This window comes from Ipomoea triloba, chromosome 7 (genome assembly GCF_003576645.1).
Source record: "Ipomoea triloba cultivar NCNSP0323 chromosome 7, ASM357664v1".
Lineage (NCBI taxonomy): Eukaryota > Viridiplantae > Streptophyta > Magnoliopsida > Solanales > Convolvulaceae > Ipomoea > Ipomoea triloba.
Window position 1 is genome coordinate 18,108,884 of NC_044922.1, and position 16,100 is coordinate 18,124,983.

Sequence of the window (16,100 nt, forward strand, 5' to 3'; positions counted from 1 at the left end):
GTGGACCTCTTAAAAAATCAAGATTTTGCAGGATAAAAAACATCTCAAAAACTCATCTCATACTAATTAAAAACCCTTCTTTAATTTTTTGGTCTACAAAAATTCCATAAGAGCATCCTTATCGATGGAGCTTTTTCGTGATTTTTGAGAAGTTTTTGTAAGTATGATTAAGAAAGAGAATATCGGAGGAAAGAGAAAAAAAAAAAACTCTGACAGTTTAAAAAAAACGAAAAGCTGATATAAAAATCAGCTGGCGGGCACTCTGACTCGCCCAGTAGGCACTTGTTCCACACACACTTGCTTGCGGCGCAAAGTGCGCCTCACTTGCGCACTTTTAATACTCCTGCAATTTGCAGGAGTAACATTTGCTCTAAAAATGGTCTTTCACATTAGTTCAAATTCAATAGATGATTTTTATTTACTGACATAGACCTCTAAATAACCTGTGTGGTCTAACAATCAAATGTTGCTCCTCTAATGTGCCCGACAAATTTCTCCAATTAACTTGGACTTGAAATTTATTATGAATCTTGAATTCGAAGAGGTTCTCTCCAGGTATTTAGCTGGATATTTTTCATTGGATTTTTATTGATTTATAACTTTTTTTTTAGGAACTGATGCTTCTTTCTTTATTTTGATTTTGAAGGAATTTGATAAAGAGTTCACTAAGTTGGGATTTCAACTAAATGTGGAATACCTTAAGCTGTCATGTTTCTCTTACAAAAGTGATGTTACAACTTACAAGTTATGCATTAGTTCATTTGTTGCGATTATGTCCCAAGTTATGCAAACTCGAGATAAATTTGTCATAGGTAATCTTAATTTCGATGGATAAATTTTTCATTTATTCACCAATTTTTTTGTTGTTTCTATATTATTTTGCATTTGTTTGTAATCCTGATCTGATTTTAATAGTTTTAATTGTATGATGTTTTTTTTTTTTTTTTTATAGCTTGAGGTGGTGACATTTGACTGTGTCAACACATGGTCGAAAATTTTGAAAAAACTTCATTCTACAACTCGAACAAATAAGATGCTTCAAGCTTTGAAGGTTACCTAATTTATCGGGTAAAAAGTTGAACTCTTTTTCATTGGGAAGTTACTTGGGAGCTTTTCAACACTCGAGAAGGCTGTCATTGTTCATAAGTATTACTACAACAAGGAGGATAGAATTATGAAGGAGCTTTTGAAAGTATTTTTTTGTTTTATGGTACCTCAACAGAAATGATTTATGTTTAATGGATATGTTTGAAAGTATTTTTTGTTTAATGGGTATTTTTCAAATTATTTTTGTCGTATGTTTGGAATTATTTTTGTTCAATAGGGGTGGGTATGTTTCCACTGAATGTACTAGTACATAGTGTTTTGTGTCTTGACTTTTGAGTGATGCCAAATGAATGAAAGGTTTTTTCTGTATTATAAATAATTATTTGTGTTACCATCTTAATCTCAAAATTTATTATTTGTGATATTACCACATTAAATATCCGATTTTTAGGGTGTGTTTGGTTCGCATATAGGAATCGAAATTGGAATGAGTATCAAATCAAATACTTGATAATAGTAATGAGTTTTGGTGAAAGTATTTTGCATGTTTAGTAATAGGGTAGAATGAGAATGATTATTAATAATCGGGAAAGAGGAGGAAGAAGGGGTGAAACTCTTATTTTATTAAGGAATGAGTTTTGCAATTAAGGGGTAATCAAAACTCATAGTAGTGTTCTAAAAACCTGTCAACCAAACAATAACAATAACTTTGATACTCATTCCTGATAGCTAAACCTGTCAATCAAACACACCCTTAATTTGATCATATTTCTTTGTGCTACTTTTGACATTTCGATCACTCTTAACTTAAAAGATACTTTGATAATATATAATAAAATCTTAACGAATGCCATTTGGTCATTTGTTAACAACCTCGCCATGGAGAACTTGTTTCGTGCAACTAGCAGCAAGACATGGTGCTATCCATCACTAGGGCTGTGCAGAAACCAAAAAAACCGACCGAACCGCGGTCCGATCAGACATAGCCGAACCGGGCCGAACCCGAACAGTTGAATCCGAACCATGGGAGCTAAACGATGTCGGTTCATCGGTGGCAGGTAGGGGGTCCAAAATCGCGTCCGACCCATCCGATTACCCGATCTAAAATAGGGATACCTAAACCTAATAGTATACGACGTCGTTTGAGGTGTAGTATATATATGCGCGTTGCTGATTGAGACTCCTGGTCTCTCCTCATTTGCGCAGTCGCGATCTCTCAGATAGGGTTTTCTTTTTGTCTGTTCTCTGAGTTCTCTCTACTCTCTAGTCTCTTGATCTCTTCTGATTCTCCGATTCTGATTTCTTACTTCTGAGTGAGTGTGTGAGTGTGTGAGACTCTCAGTCTGGAGTCTGGACACTCCCTGAGTTCTGGACTCGATTACTTCCTGGCGGTGGCCGTTGCCAGTTGGTTCTGTTCGACTGTTCGAGTATGACATATGATTGATTGAGCAAAGAATAGAGCAAAAAGTGATAATAGGTGCATATGTTACTCGAGCCAATAAGCATATATTAGGTGTTGAGATCAATATTTGCCCCACCCATTTTTCAAAGAAACTCAAATTCTACTCCATACTTTTATTCTCTCGTACAAAAGTTTCATACCCATGAAAATAACATATCATATGAGATTTCATATACCAGAAATCTTTTTTCAAATTCATTTCACATGCCTAGATTCTTGAGAAATTGTATCTCCTTCACTCTGACACAATTTAGAAGAAAAGGCAAATACTCCCTCCGCTCAAAGTCTCAAACACAAATAGGCTCTTCGTTTCCCAACTAATGACCAACAGTTTCTTCATAGTCACCCTGGAGACAAAGACTTGATCTTCCTTCATCTTTGGCCCCAGACGAAGACCAGTAGACTTTATCAAAAGCGCAAGCCCAACTCAAACGGTTCTCCTCCGACGCTGCTCGCCGCCTCTCTCCTCTTTTGGCGCTTGGATTTCAGGTTTTTCTCTCAAACCCAATTTGCTTTGCTTCTGTGTGTGTACGTATGGATGTATGTATGTATGCATGTGTGTATACATTCTTCTGGATTTTAAAGCAATGTGGATTAAGTTTTGATTTTAAAATTTTGGGATAAAAAATTTAGGTTTACAGAGTTTGAATGCTAGAAATTTGTTTGTTTTGAATTCCTTGTTTCTTATTTCTACTCTGCATAGTCCATGTATGATGTTTGGCATATTCTTATAAACCTGTCTGTGTTTAAGACTTGCAATTTAATTATTATGGCCAAGTTAGCCCATTTTGGAATATGTTTTAAGTTTTGATTGATTTGTTAGTTAATTTGCATAGGTTTAGGTTATTGGATTATGGCACCAGTGAGAGATAGAATCAGTCAATTTCCTGCAGATATACTTGACCACATCTTGGGATTTTTGCCAATTCAAGATGCTGCTAAAACCGCTGTGTTATCTTCCATTTGGAGAGATGTTTGGCTTAGTCTTACCCAACTCAATTTTGATCATAAGTTCTTTCTTTATATTAATAATAAACATCGCCGTGCTAGCAAGTATGTCAAGAAATCAGCTGCAAGTTTATACGTGATCAACAAAGTTCTCCTGCTGCACAAAGGAACAATTCGGAAATTTGTTCTCTGTTTTTATAATGTTGGGATACTTGCAATTAGGTCTCGGTCTTATGACTTCGATGAATGGTTACTTTTAGTAACACAGAAAGGTGTTGAAGAAATCTACATTCGTTTTGAGGAAAAAGCATACCGGTTGCCAGGCTGCATATTTTCTTGCTCAACACTTAAGAGATTGCATCTTTATGGTGTCATTGTTGATCCAATCAATTTGCCTTGCATATTACCTAATGTTGCTTCACTTTGTTTTGAATGGGTTGACTTTGGTCCTATAAATTGTCTAGATTGTGCTATTGATGTTCTTGCACTCGAGGATTTGTCATTTATCAGCTGTAAAAACACGTTTTATTTTGACATTACTGCTCCAAAGCTGCGTAGTTTAACAATCAAATCTGGCTCATCTAACGAGTTGGGCAAATTTCTCCCGGTTAACTTGGACTTGAGATCTATTTATACTCTTGATTTGGGTGGTTGTGTCCAGGTATTTAGCCATAACTTTTCTTTATCTGACTATTGTTTATTTATAAATTCTTTTAAAGGAATTGATTCTACTTTCTTTCTATTTGATTTTTAAGGGATTTGTTAAAGAATTCACCAAGATGGGATTTCGACTAAATGTGAAATACCTTAAGCTTTCATGTTACGAAGAATTCTATACCCAAAGTGACAGATCATTTTCTGTGCTTGTTCATTTGCTGCGATTATGCCCTAAATTATGCAAACTGGTTATCAATTTATTTTGGGTAATATTCATATTCATTGATAAATAGTTCATTTTTTCATTTTCATATTGTTTTGCATTTCTGGATAAAATTTTGTGTAAATGTTGATTTGATTGAGTTTTCTTTTCTGTATTTGATGCTTGTCTATAGCTCAGGTCAGTGGCTACTGAATGTGTGGACGCCTTGTTGGAACTTCATGATGTGGCTCAAACAAATACGATGCTCCATGCTTTAAAGTTTATTTCATTTATAGGGTCACATTCTGAAATGCTTTTCATTAAGAAGCTGCTTGCTAGTTTTTCAACACTTGAAAGGGTTGTCATTGTTCGTGAGAAATATTACTGCAAAAAGGACTCTACTGAAATTATGCAGGAGCTTTGGAATCTTCATGTTGCCTCCACAAAAACGAAAATTATTATTGTCTAGTGAGTATATTTCCATTGAACAAACAAGTTTCTATTTTGGAAATGGTTTCTATGAAAATCTCTGCATTCCATTCAGTTGCTGTGTGTGTGCCTAATCTTGTGGCAACTTGAGATATGTGTATTGATAATATTCATTTTCACAGCTACCTTATTCAGTGAAGTTTTGATTGTTTGTATTGTTTTTCATTCCCTAATGCAATTTTGTCCCAAATTATTTTTGGAAGGTTGATGGAATGAAGACAAATGGTGACAACGTTGTCTAGATGTTTTGGAAGTAACGGCTTAGTTTGGCTCACACACAAAATTCTCCGCATTGAAGTTCGAGGAAAGAAATAGTTTTCATCAAGCCATTACTTGTTTGCTTTCCTATGCTATCTTTTTAACACTCGAGAAGGTTGCCATTGTTCATACCCATATTTTGCAATATGTTTTACATTTTCTTCGTTTCTTAGAAAAGCAAAAATGATTTTCTTTTAAAAATCTTGTTGTATTTTTACTATTGGACTCAAATCCTTTTGTTTCCTTCTATGAATGATATGCTCTATAGCTTTTGCAATGTGCCATGGTTAGCTTGTATATAACTTTTGGAGCTTACTATTTTTTTTTTTCATTTTTTTTTGGGTTTTTAATTCATCACACCACTCTAGTTGTATATACATTTTATTTCAAAGCTTGTTAATACATTAGGCCTAATCATGCTTAGACACCACCTTGTTGTTATTGGTCAAATTTTTACATTCAAACTCATTCATGAGTGGTGAATGGAAGTGAGTATCTTGAGATGAATGTAATTTTAGTAGACTTTTTGAAATACAGAGATTCAGATCGATTGTTACAAAGTTGTGACATCTTGCAAAAAATGTTGCTATCAAGTTTAGTGACAGAAGTTTTGCCACTCATTTTTCAAATTTATCTTAGGACCCAAGACTTTTGAGGTATTTATACATAAACTTTTATAACAAATAGTATCCCTTGCTGAGTACAAATTTAGAAGAAGGATTCTCAAAAAAAACAAATTTAGAAGAAGGCGAATTCTCTCTCCGCTCAAACACAAATTTAGAAGAAGACATACAATCAAAGACTTGGTCTTCATCTCTGTCCATAGACGAAGACCAGTACTCTTCGTTTGGCTAGAGACATACAAGGGGAGGGGAGCGTGTGTGTTTTTTTAATTAATTTTTTAAAATTATTAAAATATATTAAAAAAAATTTGTGGCTTTTCTCCCTTAAAGTCCTTTATGGATTTCGAGTCGGGAATAGAGCTGTGGCTTATTCGGCGCTATATCACAATTCATTCATTCTCGGGCATAGCTGTTCGGCGCTATATCACAATTCATTCATTCTCGGGCATAGCTGTTCAGCGCTATATCACAATTCATTCATTCTCGGGCATAGCTGTTCATGAAAGGAGGCATGGGACATCTGTCAGCGGCTAGAGTCTGACATCCGAGCGAGAGGTCAGACCAATCCCATTCATCCTGGTCTGATCTGAACAGATCTTGTTGAATGATGGTACACTTGAATTGTATTATTTAAGTGCTTACTGCTTGCCAAAAATCCTACTTCTACAATTGGTAGGTCACCGGGTTATTCAAATAAGTCGTGTTTTCCGTGGTTTTCCCATGTTACAACTTCCGTACCAATTCGGTCGATCCGGAATGGATCGGTTAAACATTCCATTAGGGAGCCTGGTCTTGACTCTTCTGTGTGGTATTCATTCTCGTTCGGCTCTTGGAATCACATCTAGTACTCTTCGTTTGGCTAGAGACATACAAGGGGAGGGGAGCGTGTGTGTGTTTTTTTAATTAATTTTTTAAAATTATTAAAATATATTAAAAAAAATTTGTGGCAATCGGTAACTGAAAATTAGATGAATTACACGAAATTGGTTAATTTAATAATTCAATTGCATTTTTTTAAAGGTTGGTTGCAGAATTGCATTATAACGTGCAATTCAGTGGCCTATTTGAATATTATTTTTATAATAAAAAACAATTTATTATATTATATCATTTATCATGTCATTTATTAACATTTTTTAGACAGGAATAGATGGTTAAAATTATCAAATTATCTTAAAACTTAAAATCATTAAGATAAAAATTGTACGGAGTAATAGAGAACCAAAAGCGACGACAAAATTGACCACATCTTGGGATTTTTGCCGATTAAAGATGCTGCTAGAACCACTGTGTTATCCTCCATTTGGAGAGATGTTTGGTTTAGTCTTACCCAACTCAATTTTGATCATGGGTTCTTTTGTTATATGTATAAAAAACACCGCCATGCTATCAAGTATGCCAAGAAATCAGCAGTGAGTTTATACGTGATCAACAAAATTCTGCTGCTGCACAATGGAACTATTCGGAAATTTGTTCTGAGTTTTTATAGTGTTGGGATACGTGCAATTAGGTCCCGGTCTTATGACTTCGACCAATGGCTACATTTAGTCACACGGAAAGGTGTTGAAGAAATCTACATTCGTTTTGACAAAGAAGCATACAGGTTGCCAGGCTGCGTATTTTCTTGCTCAACACTTAAGAGATTGCATCTTTATGGTGTTGTTGTTGAACCAATGAATTTCCCTTCCATATTTCCTAATATTGCTTCACTTTGTTTTGAGATGGTTGACTTTGGTCCTATAAATTCTCTAGATTGTGCTATTGACGTTCCTGTACTCGAGAAGTTGTCATTTATCCATTGTTGTAACATATTTCATTTTGACATTACTGCTCCAAAGCTATGTAGTTTAACAATTGAATTTTGCTCATCTACTGTGAGGGGCAAATTTCTCCCGGTTAACTTGGACTTGAGATCTATTTCTACTCTTGATTTGGGTGGTCTTCTCCAGGTATTTAGTCATACTTTTTAAAAAAAAAAAAAATTGACTATTGTTTATTTATAATTTTTTAAAGGGAATTGATTCCACTTTCTTTCTATTTGCTTTTCAAGGGACTTAAAGAATTCACTAGGATGGGATTTCATCTTAATGTGGAATACCTTAAACTTTCATGTTACCAAGAATTCTATACCAAAAGTGACGGATCATCTTCTGTGTTTGTTCATTTGCTGCAATTATGCCCTAAGTTACGCAAACTCGATATCAAATTGCCATGGGTAATCTTCATATTCATGGATAAATAATTCATTTGTTCACTGAAAGTTTAGTTGTTTCTGTATTTGTGTTTCTGTAATACAATTTTGTTGTGTAAATGTTGATCTGATTGAGTTTTCTTTTCTCTGTATTTGATGCTTGTCTATAGTTCGATTCTATGGCTACTAAACGTATGGACATCTTGTCAGAACTTCATGCTGTTTCTCTAACAAATAAGATGCTCAATGCTTTGAAGTTAATGTCATTCCAAGGGTTGCAAATAGAAAAGCTTTTCATTAAGGAGCTACTTTCCAGTTTATCAACGCTTGAAAAGGTTGTCATTGTTCGTGAGAAACATTACAGAAAAAAGGACTCTACTGGAGTTATGCAGGAGCTTTTGGATCTTCCCTTTGCCTCCACAAAAATGAAAATTATTATTGTCTAGTGAGTATATTTCCATTGAACAAACAGTTTCTATTTTGGAAATGGTTTCTATGAATTGAAAATCTCTGCTTTCATTCAGTTGCTGTGTGTCATTGTGTGCACCCAATCTTGTGGCAACTTGAGATATGCTTATCGATAATATTCATTTTCACAACTACCTTAGAGTGAAGTTCTGATGGTTTGTATTGTTTTGCATTCCCTAATGCAATTTTGTCCCAAATTACTTTTGGAAGGTTGATGGAATGAAAAGCCTATTGGTGACGACATTATCCTGATGTTTTGGAAGGAACGGCTTAGTTTGGCGCACACACAAAATTCTCCACACCAAGGCCGGAGGAATGAAATATTTTTTGTCAAGGCATTACTTGTTTGCTTTCCTGCACTCTCTTTTCGATACTCAAGAAGATTGCCATTGTTCATAGCTAAAGTTTGCAATCCTCGTCTCTTGGAAAAGCAAAAATGATTCTCATCTTATTGTATTTTTACTATTGAAATCAAATCCTTTTGTTTCCTTCTATGAATGACATGCTCTATACATTTCGCTGCCATGGTTAGTTTGTACATAACTTTTGGAGATATTATTATTATTATTTTGACCATGTTCCACCGTATAACAATTGGTTTTTTTTTGGCTGACATGGAAAACTGGGTATATGAGTTTTTATTGATAGGATGGTAAATTAATATTTTTGAACATTATATATTTGTAAATTAAATATATACATTGGAAAAATGTTCTTTTTCCCTCATGTATTTCTCCTTCAAATATTTACCTCCTGGTATGATTAATTGGTTCTATTAATTCAAGTGCTTGTTTTTAAGTTAGCTAAAAAATTGATTCTATTAATTCAACTTAGATATTAGCTCTCATCTTTGTTAAGGTCCCAGGGCAGAATCCATGGACTGAGCCTTCTTCTGAAGTTGTAATGGATTCCCTTAAAAAATCTACTTATTAGTTATTATACAGATTTACAGAGGGAGAAGCGCCAGAGGGAGGACGATCCAATAATGGATGACGTGGATATGGAAGTAAGTCTCCATGTTTTAACCCATTCATTCTTTTCTGCACTACTGGTAGTTTTCTGAATCAACTGGCCTGTTATGCTGTGATGGGATAAGGCAGCATTTCTATTTGCAGTGTTTATCCCTTGAAATGGATGGTGCATTCTGTTAGTTTGATAGATGTGTGATTTTAATTTTCCTTCAGTTTGTATTTATGCATACAGATATCTATATGTGTGCGTATTTACAATAGTGTATTAAATGATGCTCCAATTAATTATTTATTTATGGGAAATGCATGCTGAGAGCCTGTGCTAGCAAGATCCACTATTGCTTGTTCAAGTTGTTGGGGCTTCCTGTTGCTTCCGTCATAAATAGAGAGAATGAAGTGAAACAGAGAAAATTTCATTTTAATTGCTTTGCTTTAGAATGCCTAGTTATCTGGTAAAGTTAAAATAGGAAGGTTTCTGAATTTTGGTTCATACTTGGGTGGAGTAAATTTTAGGAGGAGCCTTTTTTCTTAGTTGTGTGGACGAGTGAATTTTTGCAGATTGTCAATATGGTCTGCTAGTTGTTGCCTTTGATTTTCTTACATGTTCAACTGTAGGTTTATGCTAATGTCGGGGAAAAGGTTTCTGCTGCTAAGGAAGAGGTTTGTAGATTTCAAGTTTGCCTTGCTCCTGTGTAGAGTGTTGTTTACTGAGTAGTGAATAATTTAGTAGTCTCTATTATTTGTAGGTCAAAGAAACATTTGGATATGGGAAGCAAGACTCTGAAGGATCAAATGTGAACTCCGATAGTTGCAGCTCAAATACCAAAGATACAAACCATTCTACAAAGTGGAGAAAAGCAGCAACAGCATCAGAAACCTGATTTCCAGCACTGTTCCTAAACTTTTTAGTATTAGAATTGTTAATTTAATACAAACTTGATAAATGATTGTTAGCTGATAGTTGTTAGAAGGTATGATTAGTTGATACATTAGTTGATTTTAGAAAGATGTTTGGTAAATTAGTTGTTAGCTGATATCTGTTTAGTATAATTTCTTTTCTCAAAAAGTTAATTGAAAAGACTACTTTGAGTAGCCTTTTGAATTTTAGTATTTGAGAGTGACAAAAAGCTTATTAATCAAACACTTATATTGATTTTTTAACCAATAAGTCAAACAACTAGTAGTGGTCAAATAAATCAAAATTGGTTGATAGGTTGATTATTTACCAAACAAGGCCCCATATGATTAATTACAGGTTAAAAATGTCAATTGCAAGAATTTTTCAAAATTAATACTAAAATTAAATTTTGAAAGACAAAATTGAATGATAATTAAATTCAATTAAACATCGTTAATCAAATCAAACACATAAAATGATGAATTAAATATTATTTTAAATTTATCTTTATTTTATACTATGTAATATATTAACCCATGTATAACTTAAAATAACTTATAAGTTGAATGAAATATATACATAACTTATAGACTATATATGCATGACGCATTAATTACTTGGGCTAGAAGATAAGTCAAATGAATGATATGCATAATGCATGTGCCAAGAAAGAGCTGAGGTTCAAGATTTTTTTTTTTTTAATTTTATTTAAGTAGGGTTTCATGCATGCAAATACCCTACTTGAATGCAATATAATCCTATTCCAACTAGGATTGGCCTATCCTTTATAATTCGCATTTCCAGAAGGAGTGGGATTAGCGATACTATAAATCACTACTTCTTCTCAATACTCACTTCTCCATCGTCTCCCTTAGCTTGGATCATTTAATTTCCGATTCACTCACAATCTGTTCGCTATGACGGCGTGGGAGAAACAACGTCTTCTAGGATCTGGATCATATGGACAAGTCCACTTGGCCGTTCTTAAACCCGCCGGGGAAATGAAGATGGCGGTGAAGTCCGCCGCTATCCAGTGCTCATGCTCCTTGGAAAGAGAACGAGTGTTCTTGGATGCACTCAGAAACTGCCCCTTCATCGTTCGATGCTTTGGGGAAGATGTAAGCATGGAGCATGGACAACACGTGTACAATCTTTTGCTGGAGTACGCTCCCGGAGGGTAATCATTTTGTATTAATGTTTTACTATTACAATTAGGCATGCTGTTGAAATTGACCCTTCAATTTCCGTTATTGGATTTACCCTTTGGGGTCAGTTTAGGGTCGGTCCTATCATTTTATAGGCTTGGGGCGAAATAAAAATAAGGGTCCTAAATATATGAAATTAAAGGATTTTATAGATTAATTGTAAATAATTAATTGATAATTTTGAATTTTTATATACATATAATTTTTATATTTAAAAATCCAAACTAAGGGGTCCATCCTGGGCCCAGGATGGGTGCCCATCTCGCCCTTTCTTAGGACCGGCCCTATTTGTTTAACATTTGATAAACCCGGGTATTTTTTTCTTTACGTTTTGACCTATTTGTTTGACATTTGATAAACCACGGCATTTTTTCTTTACGTTTTGATATTATTTTAGATTCTTATTGTTGTTTATCTCAACAGAACTCTTCATCAACTGATCAGGAATACTGGCGGGATACCGGAGGATCTGGCTAGACTTTACACTTATCAGCTTCTTAAAGGCATCCATTACATGCACACCCTGGGAATCATCCACTGTGACTTGAAGCCCCAGAACGTTCTTGTCTTCCCGGGAAAGTTCCACGGCTGGAAGCAAATCAAGCTCTGCGACTTCGGGCTAGCCAAGTTTTTCGACGAGACGAATGTTTATGGCGATTCCCATCGCGGGACGATACAGTACGCGGCGCCAGAGTGTTTAGCCGGGAGATCGTACACGGCGGCAAAGGATATCTGGGCGGTGGGGTGCATGTTCGTGGAGATGGTGACCGGGAAACCCATATGGGAAGTTGACAACGAAGACGAGTTAGGCATGAAAATACCAAAGCATTTCTCCCCTTCGGCCAAGAGTTTCTTGAAAATGTGTTTAGATAGAGAGCCAGGGCGAAGATGGACGGCGGAGATGCTGCTGAGTCACCCATTCCTTGAGAGATTGGGTGTTGTTGTTGGAAGCAAAAAGGAAGAGGAAGGGTTTGTGAACCCTTTAGGGGCTTTGCGTTGGAGTTCTAGTAGAGATCTCTTCAGAGTGCTCCCGGAGAAGGAGAAAGAGAAAGAAGTATTTGATCTTAATGTGGCTTTTAAGGAAGAGAGGGAGGAAGAAGTATTTGATCTTAATGTGGTTTTTGAGGAAGAAGTATTTGATCTTAATGTGTTTTTTAAGGAAGAGTGGAAGAGGGAGGAAGTGGAAAGATGTTTCCCTGGGTGCTTGGTTCATTGGTCTTGAAGTTCACCATATTGATGAACAAACTATATATGTCGCCTCCAGTGATGGTTTCTGTTTTGCTGTTTCGATCACAGACTTTTTTCAAACCCAATCTGTTGTGTATGTATATATACTTCATACTGTGATATACTGAGTTCTTAGAATCTTTATGGGTCCAATTGTAAATTTGCTTATCGCTTATATGTTGGATTAGATCAATAGTGGAACAATCTTTTGTTCCATTTTTTATAGAGAGTAAAATAGGGTTGTGGATTTCCTTGCAAACACTTATACTTTTCACTAAATGGTCTTAGAGTGGTTACTTCCCCGTACAAACTTCTACAACAAATTCTTCAAGAGGATCATCTTTGTGTGGTTCACGCCAGATGTTATTATGTAGTTCAGTTTTTTTTTTTTTTTTTTTTTTTTTGGTTCCCCCGGTCCCTTTGATCCAGAAAAAAAAAATAAAATTATTAGCATGGAACTCCATCACCTTTGAAAGTTCTAAAATACAATGTATTTATAGGAGTCTATTTGAAAATTTTTTGGATTTGATTCAAAAAGATTTATTTAGTTTTTTAATATTAAAAATAATAATTAAAATAATTTTTTATATATAATTTGACAATATCATATTTAAGGAAAAATTGAAAGTAGCCTATAAAAAATGTTATTTATATAATTTTTTACTTTTTAATGGTCTGATCTAATTGGACATTTTTATTGTTCGATGATTCAATTGCATAATGTGAAAATTTAGTGTCTTATTTAACACTTTTTGAAGCGAAAATGCATTCGCTGGAAGAACATATTCAATAAGTAAACTGCGGGCAAACTTAAAGGAAATAATTCTACATACCGTGATTGCAATTTCGAGAAGCTGCAAGGATGATAAAGATACAAGAAAAGATATAATTAATGACTTAATTAGTAAAAGTCTAACACTTTAGTAGGAGAATTAGCAAATGTTATATTTGTTAAGTCGTTAAGAATATTATATTCATACTCTCTGCTAATGATGATGTGATCTAGTGGCACAAAGTAACTCTCTCAAATGGATGATCATGTATTTAGGGTACGAGTCTCGGTGGGACGACATTAACTCTACTCTTAGTAGTACTATATATATATTCTTCACCTCAATTCAATATTCTCTCTTTCCTTCTTTACTATCTCCCTATTTTCTTAATTTGTCTTTTTCCTCTCTTCTTTCTCGAATCTCCCCTCTTGTTCTTATTTATGGAATGTACACCCACTCAAAATAGTGCTATCTTGATACGAGATTGTATCAATTGATGCATGCTTTTATTACGAAGTTACTTCTTATAAAATACTACTCTGTAGATTTTCTCTAATCTCTCTTTTCTCTAATCTCTCTCGTCTCTGGTTATCAACGCGGTTGCTGCCTCCGTGAAGCAAGCGGATAGGAGGCGGCGTCCCATCGTCTTCCCCTGCTCTCATCTCCACCTCAGACAGCGTCCGCCCTTCATTTGTCTTCTCTGTTTTCACCGTTTTTCCTCCATCTCCACTGCTACCGGTCGTTTCTATCTTATTTTCGCGTTGTTGTTTTCATTTGCTTTGATTTACTGTTTTAATTTTGTTTGCAATTTATGTGTTTTCCTCTCGTTGTTTTGACGAGTTTCTTCTTTTTGTTTACTTTGGCGAGTTCTTTTTCATAAAGCGTGAACGATAAAACTGGTCATGACGTATGTGAATCTCATCCTGGGTGACAAACATGACAATGAAAAAGAGACTCCTCTGAACTATGATATGCAGTTCAACTCGATGGAGATATTGTCAATGGATAGAAGAATGGAAATAGATACTCAGGTGGTGTGCAAAACTATTCAACCAATGTTAGTCTTGGGTACGTTTGGCCAAATTATTAAAGAAGCAGTTCATCCAAAGAATTCAACTTTAAATTTCTAAAACAGTCTGCGAATCAATTTTTCTGTAGCATTGCTAGGGAAGTTGTTTCTATGTCTGGCCGTAAGGAATGTTTGACCATTCCATCGATCTTTATTGTAAACGTTTCACCTATGATTAATGAATTAGCTTCTCTTTATTTTCAAAAAATAAAATACTACTCTGTAAATTATTTTAGTGATGATAATTATTATTATTATTATTATTATTATTATTATTATTATTATTGTTATTATTTTTATTCATATTAAAATAAAATTATAAATTATTGTTATTGCCTCTTTCTCAGTAATTGGGCGAGTGTAGTCATCCATTTGTGATGCAATTTAATTACTATCATGGTATCACCGAGTACACTCATTTTAGGATTTTACTTTAATTTTAATTTTTAAGGCAAAAATCGAAGGTAGATTACTGTATAAGAACCGGAATAAAGTAAGGGGAACATAGTCTCAGTACAATGTGTTAGCCTGTGAATAGGTCGCAGTAGCTAAAGAATGAGCTAAGACGTGAGATTATCTAGGAACACTTGGACTTGTCACTTATTCATACTCTTTGTTTGGATTTTTAATTTCAAGGTATATAAGCCACTGTACTTCATTTTTTTTTTTGTGGACTATTATTTGTTTGAAATATTTTTTTATGAACTAATCAATTTTTATATCCTTTTATCTATACTATATATAAAAACAATATCCTCCTCCCAAATTTTCCCGCCCAAACTTAGTGGCATTTTAGTAAAATTATTTATTTTATTCATTTATTATTTTATTAATTATCTATATATATTTATTATTCATAAAATCAGTAAATTACTAAGAACATACCAATTTCATACCAATTTCCTACCAATTTCATTCACCTATAATTGATTAATTATCCATATATATATTTATGGTAATATGGTAATATGGTAATATTATTAATATTATTGCATTATCTACCATTCATATGTATTGATTATCATTTAAAAATTAGGAAAAATATATTCTAATTTATATGTATAAAATATATTATTTTATATTACTATATTATAATTATAATTATAATATTATAATATTATTTTGTAACATCCATACTATTATTTTGTAACCTCCATAACATTATAATATTCTAATATATTTTCATATATTTTATAAGTATAGATTAGAATATATTTTGAAATGGTAATTTTGTATTATTATGGTAGAATAATATTATTTTGAAATGTAATAGCATAACATTTTGTTATTTAAATAGAGAATATTTTGTAACATCCATGTATTATTTTGTAACCTAGCTCCATAATATTATAATATATTTTCATATATTTTATAAATATAGATTAGAATATATTTTGAAATGGTAATTTTGTATTATTATGGTAGAATAATATTATTTTGAAATGTAATAGCATAACATTTTGTTATTTAAATAGAGAATATTTTGTAACATCCATGTATTATTTTGTAACCTAGCTCCATAATATTATAATATATTTTCATATATTTTATAAATATAGATTAGAATATATTTTGAAATGGTAATTTTGTATTATTATGGTAGAATAATATT

The 16,100-nt window shown here is 33.7% G+C and overlaps 3 protein-coding genes across 3 annotated transcripts; all 3 read left to right on the forward strand.

Annotated features, from left to right (window-relative positions):
- Positions 1 to 3,362: 3,362 nt before the first annotated feature.
- LOC116024261 (F-box/FBD/LRR-repeat protein At1g13570-like) lies at positions 3,363 to 4,785 on the forward strand. The gene is made up of 3 exons (XM_031265151.1): positions 3,363 to 4,118; positions 4,213 to 4,362; positions 4,510 to 4,785. Exons 1-3 carry the CDS (start codon positions 3,363 to 3,365, stop codon positions 4,783 to 4,785), a joined length of 1,182 nt encoding a protein of 393 aa, XP_031121011.1.
- Positions 4,786 to 6,979: 2,194 nt separating this feature from the next.
- On the forward strand, positions 6,980 to 8,953 carry LOC116024012 (F-box/FBD/LRR-repeat protein At1g13570-like). The gene is made up of 4 exons (XM_031264901.1): positions 6,980 to 7,635; positions 7,737 to 7,901; positions 8,048 to 8,322; positions 8,556 to 8,953. Coding segments are annotated over exons 1-4 (1,026 nt in total). The 5' UTR covers positions 6,980 to 7,050; the 3' UTR covers positions 8,557 to 8,953.
- Positions 8,954 to 11,131: 2,178 nt separating this feature from the next.
- LOC116024262 (mitogen-activated protein kinase kinase kinase 17-like) lies at positions 11,132 to 12,641 on the forward strand. Its single transcript, XM_031265152.1, has 2 exons — positions 11,132 to 11,391; positions 11,843 to 12,641. The coding sequence occupies exons 1-2, from the start codon at positions 11,132 to 11,134 to the stop codon at positions 12,639 to 12,641; spliced, it is 1,059 nt and encodes a 352-aa protein (XP_031121012.1).
- The last annotated feature ends 3,459 nt before the right edge of the window (positions 12,642 to 16,100 follow it).